The sequence below is a fragment of the Pleurodeles waltl genome, chromosome 4_2 (genome assembly GCF_031143425.1).
Source record: "Pleurodeles waltl isolate 20211129_DDA chromosome 4_2, aPleWal1.hap1.20221129, whole genome shotgun sequence".
In the NCBI taxonomy this organism is placed as follows: Eukaryota; Metazoa; Chordata; class Amphibia; order Caudata; family Salamandridae; genus Pleurodeles; species Pleurodeles waltl.
This window is the reverse complement of record NC_090443.1, coordinates 940553770-940568102: the sequence shown is the minus strand read 5'-3', so window position 1 is coordinate 940568102 and position 14333 is coordinate 940553770. Positions and strand designations below refer to the sequence as shown.

Below are 14333 nucleotides of genomic sequence, written 5' to 3'. Positions count from 1 at the left end.
TGATTAGACCTGCATTCCAGGTGCTCTCGAATGGAAGCTATGTGCATCTTAACAGTGAGGGATGTTGTGGAATGCGAGCCGGAATAGCTTATGTCGATTTGGACTCCCAAATTGTCACCTGTTGCAGGAATGTTCCTTTTCCTCCTACACAACAGACGAAAGTAGCAAATATTTGGCTAATATTGCTTCTTCACATGTGAATTTTGACAAGTTGAGCAGACTCAAAGCTTTATCGTTTCAAAAACATGTAGCACTTACACCTGCGCACGAGACCTATGCGCTTCACGTTGCAAAGTCATCTGCAGAATTACAGTCCTTTTTAAGTACAAACTTTCCAAGACACTTTTGTGAACTCGTGGAATGAATAGTTAATGCATCCTGTACTACTGGGATTATGCATTTCTATAATGCTGTTGGTTCTGGTTTCATTCATACCTTTTCCTCTATAATTGGCTTAATACCTTTAGCCAAACACTCTATGTGTCCAAGTATTTTTGCGGGATTTCCGATTGCTTTGACTCTAATAGGTGGCATCCTGCTGTTGCAATTTTTTCTTCGCAATGGCTGTCCCTTCACAACAAGGAGGACTGAAAGCGCTTCCCCCAGCGCAACTGTGTGGTGAACACATGATGCAGTATTTCTGAGTACCACTCCTGGAAGAAATGGAGTGCGACTGGTCCCCGTCACTCAGACCGGTTTTGGATTGTGTGCAGCCCGTGTTTCGATGCCTTTGGTGCCTTCTTGAATGTGCATTAAAAGTTTGTCTTTCTACACAGTGCTTACTTTCATTGGACGCTGATCTGTTGATGTTCTCGCTAAGGGCTCATTACCAGACATGCGCGTTGAGGAAGTGTTTCCTATGGGAAGCTGCCTATGAGTTGCCCTTCGTGAATCATGCCGCTCTTAACTCAACATTGGGCACAACACAGCATGCTGCTGCCTCAGCTGGAGCTCAGTCTTTGGAACATGAGTGCTCCTTGGTTTTCTTTGGCAACAATCTGGCTACCTTACCACCTGCCGAAGTGGAACATTTCCTGGCTTCAATTGTCTTGGATGTAATTGGCATGGAACACTCTTACCACCCACCTGCACCAGACCAAAGACCTCCTTACCTTGAGGAAACTTCTCAAGACCTGCCTGTTTGAGCAGTAGCAGCACCTCCCCTCATTCTCCCCCCTCAGCACCTTGAGACCATCACGAGTGAGTAGTGCACTTTACAAATTCCTGATTGATTGATTGATTGGCGATTTTAAAAATGAAACTGCCTTTTAAATTCAGTCCTATTGGCACCACTGCTGATGTTTTAAATTGCCCCTTTTTAATATTTTACATGATCAAGTACCTTTTAACTTGTCATTATTGACATTCATGTATATATGATATATTAATGTTAGGCTTTTACCACCTTTGAACCAGCAAGGGGAGTGTGTTGTATAGCTATCTTAGCCGTGTTTTCATACACATTATTTTAGCAACTAGGCCTGCGGTTTGTGCACCTTAGCCCAGTTACATTTTCACAGAACATCAGCTGTTTTATTATAAAAACACTTCTCTGTCCCATACACGTTAGAGGGAGGTTCCAGCCAGATGATCACGACCGCATGCTGATTGGCTTTGCTAAAGCTGCTTGTTGAGACTACCTCATATCTGGCCTACATGGGGATGGTGTCTTCTAGACAACAGGCTTCCTTGCTGAGATTTGGGGGATGAAGTCTTCCCAAGGGGGAAACCTGAAGGGCAGATTAGGGCTTCTTACGCTGTGCTCTAACATAGCTTAGGTAGGAACCACATATATTACGCATATTGACAGTATGGTGGGACTTTTTCTGTGTTTCACTCTTCTTGTCAACATTTTTCTTCTAGCGTGTATGATCATCCTAGTTATTACAATTCATGTAATTTTATCTAAGAGGCAGTCAATTCAATAAACCTTATTGAACCATTCTCTGCCTGTTTGTCTTCGCATATGTGAGGCTAATGTAACTGAGGGAAAAGGATGAGACCACGATTTCCATGAGGAGTCATTTCTGTCATGCACCAGTTTCCACAATCATCCCTGCTTTTGGGCAGAGATGAGGCGCTGCTAATTAGCCGTAAAACCCAGATTAGGCCGACAGTTGTCACATGGTGTGCGATTGGGCTCGGTTCCCCACAATTCAGATGATTCTGCCGCTCGCATCAAGTAGCCTCATTAGAATAATGAGAGCCTACGCAACAAGTGCATAAGGGTCTGAGTGGGCGTGTGAGCGGGAAAAAGAGATTGAAATAGAGAGAGAGAGAAAAAGAGAGTGAGAGAGATAGAGAGTGTTTTAGGCTTTGGTGAACGATATGCTTAGAATTAGATATTCCTGGACAAATTGAAAAGATAAATATAATTGTCATTTAAAAAGAGTGAGATCACCTTTCAGTGTGAACCTTAAGCTTAAAAGAAATTAAAAACGGAAAATGACCATGGGCACACCTAGAGTTAGAACCCTCAACTTTCAGTGTGAAGGTCTGTGACCTTAACCTTTATGTCATAGGTGACTCCTTACTGTGATGCTTTCAGACATACCTATGACAATCAACCCTTGCATGTGATTGGAAAGATATGTGAATGTTCCATCACTAGGATGGTTTAACAGTCAAAACACTAGTAAATAAACCAACACACTAGGGTTTGAACCTTCAGCCTACTGAATGACAGCACAAGACCTTGACCTTTAAGCCAAAAGTGACTATGTTCTTCTCTGCATCCAAATGTAACTATAACATCTGCACTGAACATCTTGCTAGTCTGATTCTGTGGAGTCACTGCATGAAGAGACCATTGCAATGACAATCTCTCTCTTTTCCATCCCATTATGGGATGGAAGAGAGAGATAGAGAGAGTGACAGGACTGCTGGAGCCTCATGGCCACCGCAGTCCTAGCCGGCTTCCTGCATCCTGCATGAGCCGACTTTTCTCCCACAAGCAGGGAGCTGCTTTAAGTAGCACTCCCTGCTTGTGAGAGCAATGTTTTCATCTGATTCCTGCACAAAACAGATGAAAACTCTGGTTTCTGACAGTGGAAGCTGTTTGACAGCTCCCACTTTCAGAAAGCAGACTTTGTTGCTTTTGCTTGATGGGAGCTGTCAGCTCCAACCAAGCAAAAGCAAACAGCTATGTCCTGGAGGTGAGCATCCCAGGACATAGCAGGAGCCGGCCGTAGGGGTTGGCGGTCCCCACGGCCATTATAAGCTCCATGAGGAGGAAAGCCCAGCCCCCCCGAACATAATCTAGCCCCAGGGAGGTGGTTGTCCCCTGGGCTCAGGGATCTGCAACCGACCCCCTTCATTCTTTTATTGTAGCTTCGGGCAGGTGGCAGATCCTGGGGTTGCGGGGAGTCATAATGAACAGATTTACACCAAATACCCAAAAGCACAATCTGCATACTGAAAGCTAGCTTTCTGCCAAATTTGGTGTAATTCTGTTAAGTGGTTCGGGCTGTAGTCGTGTTCAAAGCTCCTATGGGAATTAACTTGGGAAATGCATGTTTTTTTAAGCCCACCTCCTTTTTTTATCGTCCCTGACTACTTGACGGATCACCCCAAAACTTCCCATTGCAATAAGAATCATGGCGAACTTTTATTACATAATTTCATGAAGATTCATCAAACGGTGCCAAAGACATAGCCAATTGAAAGTATGCTTTTTTAATATATATGTATAGATATATATATATATATATATTACCTAGTGGCGGCCATCACACCCTCACAGACCCACTGACACCCTGATGCACCCACTCACAGACCCACGCACACATTGACACATCCACTCAAACACTGATGCAAGCACTCTCACAACCAGACAGACAATCTGATAGTCACTCTCACCCCCAGATACACCCTCTCACACTTTTTCTGGCAACCAGAGAGGTCACGTACAACTCCCAATGCACACAGCAAAAGGGCAATGTGCAACACGGGGTTAGTTTGTTAGGGATGTTGGCCGCAGGGTTTGGCTGCAGACCAGCTCTTGTGGGCAACCTCCGGTTCACATGAGTGAAGGCCATACACGGTGTAAGGTTGGGTGCTTCAAGGGGGTTGGCCCGACATGGTGGCGTGGATACAAACCTTTGAAATTTTCCAGTTATAGTTGGAGTTATCTCAACTAACTATAACTCACACTCTTGCCATGCACTGGTAATTACCCGCAAGTTATGGTACTGATGACATCTTTGATAACATAATTAATAATATCAATGTAATATTTGCAGTAAAAAATTTTATGAAACAACTGTGCATGGCGGTGGCACGATTTATAGTCACCTTAGGGCACTAGTTATAGTTAGTTGAGATAACTCATAACTGGTGAATTTCTAAGGTTTTGTACATTTAAATTGTGAGCCTAACTATAATGTTGCTGTAACCTTTGTTTTTTTCAGTGAATTTCTATGTTTTATTCAAATTCTATTTCCTAACTATAATGTCCCTGTAACCTTTGTTTTTTTCAGTGAATATATATATATATATATACATATATATACACACACACATACACACACATATATCCTTATAATCCCACAGCCCAAAAACCCATACCCACCCTAGAAATCCCTCACCACCCAAAAACCTATAGCCACCCTAAAAACCCCTTACCACCCAAAAACCCATACCCATCCTAAACAATTAAAATGTGTGTATATATAGATATTGATAGATATAGATATATATAAAACACTTAGGGGGTCATTCTAAGTCAGGCGGGCGGCGGAGGCCGCCCGCCAGACTTCCCCCTCCAAAATACCGCTCCGCGGTCGAAAGACCGCTGAGGGTATTTTGGGATTTGCCCTGGGCTGGCGGGCGACTGCCAAAAGGCCGCCCGCCAGCCCAGGGCAAATCATCCTTCCCACGAGGACGCTGGCTCAGAATTGAGCCGGCGGAGTGGGAAGGTGCGACGGGTGCAGTGGCACCCGTCGCGTATTTCAGTGTCTGCATAGCAGACACTGAAATACAAAGTGGGGCCCTCTTACGGGGACCCCTGCAGTGCCCATGGACATTGGCATGGGCACTGCAGGGGCCCCCTGTGGCCCCGCGGCACCCCCTACCGCCATCCTGTTCCTGGCGGGAGACCCGCCAGGTACAGGATGGCGGTAGGGGGTGTCAGAATCCCCATGGCGGCGGAGCGCGCTCCGCCGCCATGGAGGAATCACAAGGGCAGCGGAAAACCGGCGGGAGACCGCCGGTTTTCCGCATCTGACCGCGGCCGAACCGCCGCGGTCAGAATGCCCTGCGGGGCACCGCCGGCCTGTCGGCGGTGCTCCCGCCGACCGCCAGGGTCAGAATCACCCCCTTAATACTGCTATGCAAAATAGTTACCTTTACAAGCAAAACCTTTACACATATGCCTTTACTGTTCATGCCTTTACAATGAAATTTGTTGTAAAGGCAAGCATTGTGAAGGTTATGCTTGTTAACGATACCTGCATTGTACTGGCCATATTGGAATGGTAACAGTTGCGTTGTAATGGTTGTTTCCCTGGATACAGGGGCAAGAGTAGTCCTGCTGAAAAGTTACCTTCTTAGTCCAGTGAGAAGAGTTCCGTTCCTTTTGGACGAGGCTGCAAGGAGGAGACTGAGCATTGTGGATGGTCATTGCTGTGGCGTGAAAAAGCTTGTTCGGTGTCACGGACCATCTTTGTTGTAGCTTCGCTCTGGCAGTGTTTGCGGGCTATTGCTACTATAGTACGAAGTACAGGTCTTGCATTCCTGGTCATCGCTGGCACTTGCTGTCAATGTGAACAGCAGGTCTCACCAGAGCCACCAGTTGGAGGTAATCGCAGGCAGCAGAGCCTTGGTGAAAAGGGGCCATTCATAGTTGCAAGGCCCAAACTTTGGGATTTTCACTTTTATATCAGGAACAGTGCCCTCCTAAGCTAGGTGTTCAGGACCAGGGACATCTCTTGGGGAGCATTGACTCCATTGAGCAGAGGCTAGCAGAGCTCAGGAATGTCCAGTTGCAGGTCCAGACTGGTTCATTTGCAGCTGGACAGCTGAGTAATTACAGGAAAATCTCAGAAGCTTGTGGTGTCCCTATACCTCACACAGGAGGCTAACTAACTTGGAGTCACTCTGGTTAACCTGGGATGAAGGCAAGCAGGTCCACTCTTCCTTCTCAGATAGCAAGGCAGTCCTTCAAACAAAAGGGCAATGCTTCTTCTGCAACATCTGCAGGTCCAGGAGTCCTCGGATGAGTGGTTCTGGAGATCAATTGTTTGTACTTGGTGCCAGCCTTTGTGTGAGGAGACCCCCTGTCTTACCCACACATCTGGTTCGGGAAAGATCTTGTTTCCCTGGCAAGGCCCCAAACTGTCTGGGGGTGACAAAAGGCAGAGCAGTCCTGGCGTCAGGTTTCTTTGTATGTGCAGGCCGCAAAGCCCCATGAAGTGCAAATGGGACTGGGTATACCCTCTCCTCAGTCATCCTGCTAGGATGGTCCATCCTGTCCACACCTAACCTCCTTTGTCTCTGTCTATAGAAAACTGAAAACCCCAACAGTAGAGCCATTGACATTTGTGTTGAGTAGGACACTGGCAGAAGACACAAATGGTTAGGAAAATAAAATGAAAACTTTCTAACTTTGACTTTACCATTAAAGACGGGTTTAAATTACAATTCATTTGAGTGTGAACAGCATAACAATACCTGCTCCCAATCTAATGTTAGCACTCATTAAATATAATAAGGTAACTCAGTGCCAATGGGAGAGATCGACTTAAAACAGTGAAAAATGACTTTAGAAGTTTTTCACTGCCAAACCATGTAAAACTAACACACATGTCCTACTTTTTAAATGCCCCGTCAGGGCTAGGGCCTATCCTGGGGTGATATAAGTATTGGAAGGAAAAGTTTATGCCTGGCAACAGGTTTATTTTGCTAGGTCGGTGCAGTTTAAAAATGCACTGTAGGTTGCAGTGGCAAGCCTGAGACCTGTTTTAAACGTGCTACTTTACTGGGTGGCACGATGAGTGCTGCATGCCCACTGGTAGATTTTAATTTACAGGCCCTAGGCCCATATTGTACCATTTACTAGGGACTTCCAAGTAACTTAAACGTGCCAACTAGGTGTAGGTAAATTTTACGTTGTTTGAAGGACAGAGAGAGCACAATCATATTTGCACTGGCTAGCAGTGGTAAAGTGCAGAGTCCAGAAGTCAACAAACATATTTTTGTCTCACAATATTTTTTTCTGAATTCATGAGTTCTGGTATTTTTAAATCTATATTTTGTCGTAGTGATAGTAGACTGAACCTAGGTGTGATTTGAAACCAACTGAGGTGGAGCACAGGTCAGATATAGCAATTTGGTCCAATCCAGAAGTTTTACCTTGGCACTTTGCCTCAAAAATGGAAGTCAGAAATCTTCAGTGGGGAAAGGCTGCATGCTACAGCTAAGGAGGGCACCATGTGGCCAGATCATCATTGGATGAGGTCCTGGTGAAACCGTTCGTTTTTGGTGCAATTTTGCACCCAATGAATGTCCCTTGTTACCTGGATACTTTTTGCAGTTTCATTCGTTAAAGATGTATTAATTCGCACTTAGTTACTTTTTTGGAGCTCAGATTTGTCCGGCAGGCTAATCCTGCAAGCTGTAGATGAAGAGGGCTCCACAAGGACAGATACTTTCTCCCATGAAGTCCACCTGAATTGGATTTGATATGAAGAAGCCCCGACCTGGAAAAACATGAATCTTCAGCCCAGCTTCAACACACCTTGGGTGGATTGGCTTGGCAGGTTTGTCCCAGTCCTCCTGCGGTCTTTGGAGCCAAAGCATTTCTAAGTTCTAGGTTTTCAGAGGTGGCAGGAGATGGCCACCCAGACCCAGCTAAGGGTTACAGGATCACAGTAACAGCACTTGGTGGCCAGGACTCGCTCCAGCAAAGGCCAAAGGTCCGGAGCAGGTCCATGTGCAGCTTCCATTGCAGAAAAGGCCTCCTGTAATTTATGTCCATGTAGCTTGAACAGAAAGTTAGCCTGATGATCCTTGGTTCCACTTCCTTCCCACAGTACAAGAGAAAGCAAGTTCAGTGGTCTTCTCAGGTCACAGATAGCATGCTTAACATTACATTTCTACATGCCCTACTTTTAAATACCAAGAACCTTGCCTTATGGGTTGTAAGGCCTACTTAGGATTGAAATGGTAGTATCTAAAAGGGGTCTGGCTCAACTGGTAGGGCTGAATCCATGTTTGTACTACTACTGTAGAGGGTGGCACAATAGGTGCTGCAGTCCACTAGCACCACCAGTCTCTCCTGTCGAGGTAAACTGGCGGTGCTGGCCGTCCAACTGTGGAGCTCCTGCCATGGTCAAAAAGTGGCGATCAGACCCCCGCCAAAGCGGTCAGACCATCACTTTGGCAGTGGTCAGACCACCACCGCAACCGCCAAGGTCGTAATGAGGCCCTATAATAAAGTTAGGCAAATTCAACCATATTTGAGGGGGAAACAGCAACTTTATTTCTGGTTCGCAGGGGTAAAGTGTGCAGAGTTCTACCTCCAGCAAGAACGGATAGGGCATAAATCTGAGGCTACACCACGCAAAAGATAATTATTTCCAACACTTTGGATGTGTGCTGTTAATGATTTTTTTTTTTTTTTTACTATGGAGGGATGTAGATCCCTGCCGGGAACCACATACTACCACTACATAACAATTTACTTATCTGCATACACACAGTACAGAGAGTTGGTTTTTGGTCAGCTTCCTTCAGCCATTGGCTGTAGGCATGTTTAGGAGTTGCCAATGACCTGGTGAGCTTTTTGTAGTACTTTCTCCACTGTTCTGCCCCCTATTATGTCCATGCCCCATCCAACTCACCCTGGCCCTAGTACAGCATGTGGCTCCACCGTCATATTCTGCCCTGTACTTGTCATTAAAACAGGCTGCGGCTTTGGCTTTACCAATGCATGTTCAATTGAAAACTCTTTCCAACATGGCCACTGTTCACAATGCACATGGAAAACAACCATCTTGCAATAGATTTTCCTATTTTGTTAAAAAATGATTGCAAGATGGCCACCAGATGTCTTATGTATTTTGAAAAACCATAAGAGGTAGGCCTCCATTCACTTGTGTACATGGTTGGTGGTGATCCTGTAATGAGTTTTCACAAAACACGAGACAGTCTATTACAAAAAGGTCACCATGTATGCATAAACATGGATGATGGTCATCTTGTGATGTTTTTCAAAAAAATCTATGAAATTTAATTACTGTTGGCCACTACACATGTGCATGCATATCGGTCACCAATAAGTCAATGCCCCATAGCAAAGACGAGCTCTATTTTTATTTGGGAATGTTTGTTTTAAATTTATGTTAATCAATTTTATTTGTATTTTTCAAAAATTTGGGAAGCAAAACCTGTTGTACATGAGTGATACCTCTCCCACATTTATAGTTTGTATAGGCACCATACTTGTATTAATTTAATCAGGGCTTCAGTGGTCTCTAGAGTAGTGTTTTAGTCTGGATACATTGTGTTTCATTCAGACATACACAGCGGGTCAGATTCTGCCATCTGGGTGTGTCTTGGACCTCCACACTACAGAGCCTATACTAATGTTAATCCTAAATATAGAATTTATGAAATTTTGATATTCCTGTTTTTACAAAGTTAGAAGAGGTTGTATTTAATATACTTTTCCTTTTCTTTTTCAGTTGCCGTTTGCCCCACAGTACAGTACAGTATCTTGAACTTCCCCGTCGGTGTAGTACCAGTCAGTACAGTGACGCAGGAAGATGAGAGACAGTTGAAGGATTACACACAGTACAATAATGATAAGTTTGAAAAACTAATGAACAAGGTGTGTGTTTAACTTGGGCCTTAACTCTTGAACATTAATGTATGAGTTAAATCACAGGAGACGTGGAAACTCCCTAGAAGTATTGTGAAACTTTGTTCCATCCTGCATAAGTTTCCCTCAGTACTGGAATAGAGTGAGAATCCTCTGGATTCTGGTTCTACTAGCTTCAAGCCAGTAGTACCTAAACACATTCAGGGCCCTGTTCACAAAGATACATTTACCTGTGAGTAAATCTACATATTTGTAAATTTACTCTTACCCTTTGTAGTAAACGTACTACTTTTGGCTATTCTCCATTTATGAGTCTAAATGTATTACAAATTGTAGTCTTGCATGTCTTCATCTCATAAATTGTGTTTGGAGCCTAATTTATGAGTGTAAAGTTACTACTAGTAACTTTTCAAATGCAGGTGGAAGTAGACAGAGGTCTCCACCACTGAGGTAGAGTCCTCCCTTTGGTAATGTATGCAGAGAAATTGTAAAACTTTATTGCATTTAAAACAAAATAGTAAAAACACTTTTATGTTACATATTAATATAATTTAACTTCACATATCTATGTTGAATGCAGAACAAAAAAAATGCTGCAGCACTATTAACTTATGTTTGAATTACATATTTAATTATTCAAAATAATAAATTACACTTTTATTTTAATTTTAGTGGATTAAGATATATTTAAAAACATACCCACTTAAAGTAAAATGTTTATATATATAGGTCTTATGTATAAGAAGTTATATATAAAGTAAATTTATTCATGTAGTTTACATTTATTGTTAAAATAAAAAGGTAATTAAATATTCTCACATAAGTTATATATATTCTTTATATATCTTTATTTCTATAATATTTATTTAAATATTAAATTAAATGTGCATTACACCGCTCATTAATAGCTCCCATTTTGTAGTAACTGTTCTCCACTTTCCAGCCACTCCCCCTATCAGCATGCCCATTTGTCAGAGCAAGGCCCTTGCCAGAAACACAGCTAGCTGGGCACTCAAAATACAAAAATATATGGTGTGTGCATGGCTTTAAAACTAGAAAAAGTCAGCAAAAAGAATGTTTTGCTTTCTGAACTCTGTATGTATAATGTATATATAGACCTATGTGTGCAATTACACTAGTAATGAACACCAGTATAGCAGACAGTACAATCATTTTTTAACAAAATGAGTGTCTACTACTGCTTCCCAACTTGATGGCACCAATCAGAATCAACCTTAGACGAATAGAACATCTTGCATGGAGACACATTTATGACCTTCAGCTTATATTTAGCTATTTACAGAAAGCAAATAATTGAGAATTGGAACTTTTGAATAACGTTGTGCAGAAAAATCTCAACAACAAACACATTAACCCACTGAGTTACTTAGATGGAAGGACGATCTGTAACACAGAGGTTGTACACAATGCCCTAAACCTCCCTCTTACCTATTCTATAATGATTCAAACATAGGATGACATAGACAACATCCCCATGATCCTTGACAGAGGAGACACAGCAGCCCTCATTCTTCTGGTACTCTACAGCATTTTCTCAGCCCCCATCCTTACCAGATGCCTGCATTAGATTGAAATCAAAGGACTAGTTCTCAGCTGGATCTACTCTTTTTTAATGGATAGAATACATGCTGTCAGCCTGGCCCTTACTCCTCAGAAGCCTGCAAACTCATATGCAGAGTGCCTTAAGGTTAATTGCTCAGTTCCACCCTCTTCATTGTATGCATGATCCCTCGGACCCGCACATGTCATCAACATCTTCTCTTATGCAAACAACATACAACTCATACTCTCCCTCTCAGACAAGATCCCCAACACCAGAAACAAGTTAACTATTTACATGATCGTCACTAACTGGATGAAAGCCAACTGTCTCAAGCTCAACATGGACAGGATGGAAGTAGTCGTCTTGGGCAGGAAGCCCTCACCATGCGACTCCAACTGGTGGCCTGCCAAACTCAGACACACACCCAGAACCCACACCAGGACTTTGGAATAATCATTGACATTTAACTGGACATGACTGCACAACTTGACGCTGTCAATGTTTCCTGCTTTCACACCCTGAAGATGCTGAGAAAGATCTTCAAATGGCTCTCAAGCACACAAGAAAAACTGTAATTCACGCCCTACTCACCAGCAAGCTGGACAATGAGGAAACTCTTTACGCTGGGATCACCAAGCAAGCAGAAGACTACAGAACATCCCGAACTTAGCAGTCAGACCCAACCTCCCACACAGAACGCACATTACACCACACCTCAGGGAAGTACACTGGCTTCCAATACACAAACACACTCAGTTCAAACACCTCATGCACACACATTCAAGACACTCCACAACTCAGGCCCAACCTACCTGAACATTCATATCTTCCTCAACCATACCTCAGCTCCACAGTATACCTGCCAATATCTCAAGCATACACAGCCTCCTACTCCCTTCTTGAATTCTGCAAGAAACTAAAGACCTGGCTTTTCAATTAACCAGCCTACCATAGGTTGGGCTAGGCACACACCCCTACTCAGCGCTAGGATACCCTAGCTGGTGATTGACTTTTAACTTGCTCTGCAGCAGCACTGGAAATCTTTAAAGGGTTAAGATGACTGCTGCCTGGTTTGGTTACTACATAGCAGTCCATGAAAGGCACTGGGATGACTTATAATTGACTCTTCAGAGGCACTAGCTAAGCAGTACATTGCCTCTAGAACATTCTCATATTTTAGAGGCATAGGCCAGTTTCCACTAGAGATAAACTGGCTGCCAGAGTTCATCCATTCGCATATCTGAAGGTTGCCTGCAGAGCAAGCCTTGGTCCTTGTGAACCACATGGAGAACACTGACATTTTTGTTCTCGTTTCGAATATCCATTGAATAACTTGAAAACCATTTTTTTTTTAATAAAACAGCTTTATTGATTTTATTGCAGAATGAAGAAACAACACAACACAACACCACTGGTCACACTTTTCCTCCTCTGATTGAACACTACACAGATATCATAAACATGGGACTAATAACCCCCATGAAGTCCTGGGTACGTTTCCCCAGCTCACACCGAGGGGTCATGCCCAACGTCCTCCCCCCAGGATCCCATCCATCTCCCCGACATCCGTTCATACTTGGCAGGACAGACCCTTGCTTCATAAACAAGTTTTTCCTGGGAGGCGCACCAGTCCATCCCGTGGCGCCACTTTGCCCGCGCAGGGGCCAACTCCGCTTTCCAGCCTGAAGCGATGTCCCTTTTGGCCACCAAACAAGCCATTCCTACAAAGGCTCGATCCACCCTGCTGGAGCCCACTCCCTCAAGAACCCCCAGCAGGATTGGCAGAGGGGCGGGCTCTATCTCCACCTGCAAGACCCTGGACACCTCCACTAACACTGCGCGCCAATAGGTAGTAATATCAGGGCATGCCCACACCATATGGAAAATGTCGTCTGTCGGGCTCGCACACCGTGGGCACTCAGCTTGCTGCATAAGGCCGGCCATGTGCAGCCTTTTGGGGGAGAGATACGCTGCATGAAGAAAATAAGTCTGAACCAATCTAAGACGGGAAGTCATAGTCAACAGTCTTGGGGCCATCAAGGCGTCTCTCCAGTCCTCCTCCGTCATCGGGCCCACCCATTGCTCCCATCGTGAACGAAGCTTATCAAGTGGCTGCGATGTATTAGTAGTCAACATGCGGTAGATACGAGATACCCCCCCTTTGCCTAGGTGTCCCATAAGTGTCTTGGTTTCCATGGGGCTGAACTCTGGGAGACCGGTCCTGTCTAAAGGTGCACCTGCAGGGCATGACGGAGTTGTAAGTACTTATGAAACTGAGTCTGGTTGAGCGAGAAGTGCTGTTGAAGTTCCTGGAAGGACCGCATATGTGTACCCGCCCAGATGTCTCCGAGCGACGATATCCCAATAAGATCCCACTTATGGAACCCCCGGAGCGTAGAGACCTCCTTCAACCATGAACCCTGCCACAATGGGGTCTGTTGGGTAAGCCGACGCCACCACCCCGACACTCGCTGCACCGCCTTCCACCCTGTAAGCACCACCCTTGTCTCTTCAGGAATCTTACGCGGCACGGGGTCACCGTATAGCATCCCAAACAAGTCAGGGAAACCAATGGTCAAGAGCTTCAGTTGGTAGGCGGGGTCCGACCATCCTCCCCCCAGCTAGTCGTTAATCACCAGCAAATGCATCGCCAGGTGATAAAGGTAGAGATTGGACATCCCCAGACCACCCTCCTAGAAGTCCCGTTGACAGACCCAAAGCGCCAGGCGCGGACGGGAGCCATGCCACATAAACTGTTGCATCACAGCCTCCATATCGGCGAACCACCGTCTGGGGACTTGATAGGGAAGGTTTTGAAGCAAGCAAAGGGACCAGGGGATTACCATCATCTTATATAGAGCTATCTGGCCGAGGGTATTGAGCGGCAGAGATCTGCATCTCTGGAGGTCTTCCTTGACCCGCTTGGTTAAGGGCTTAACATTCAAAGCC

General features: G+C 44.6%; 1 protein-coding gene across 1 annotated transcript in view; it reads left to right on the top strand.

The window, feature by feature from the left end:
- The window catches only part of LOC138293500 (vitamin D3 hydroxylase-associated protein-like), a 392308-nt gene that overhangs the window by 335890 nt on the left and 42085 nt on the right, over positions 1–14333 (top strand). Inside the window, exon 14 of the mRNA XM_069232738.1 lies at positions 9684–9829. Coding sequence (XP_069088839.1) covers positions 9684–9829 — 146 coding nt within the window. The remainder of the gene's footprint in view (positions 1–9683; positions 9830–14333) is intronic.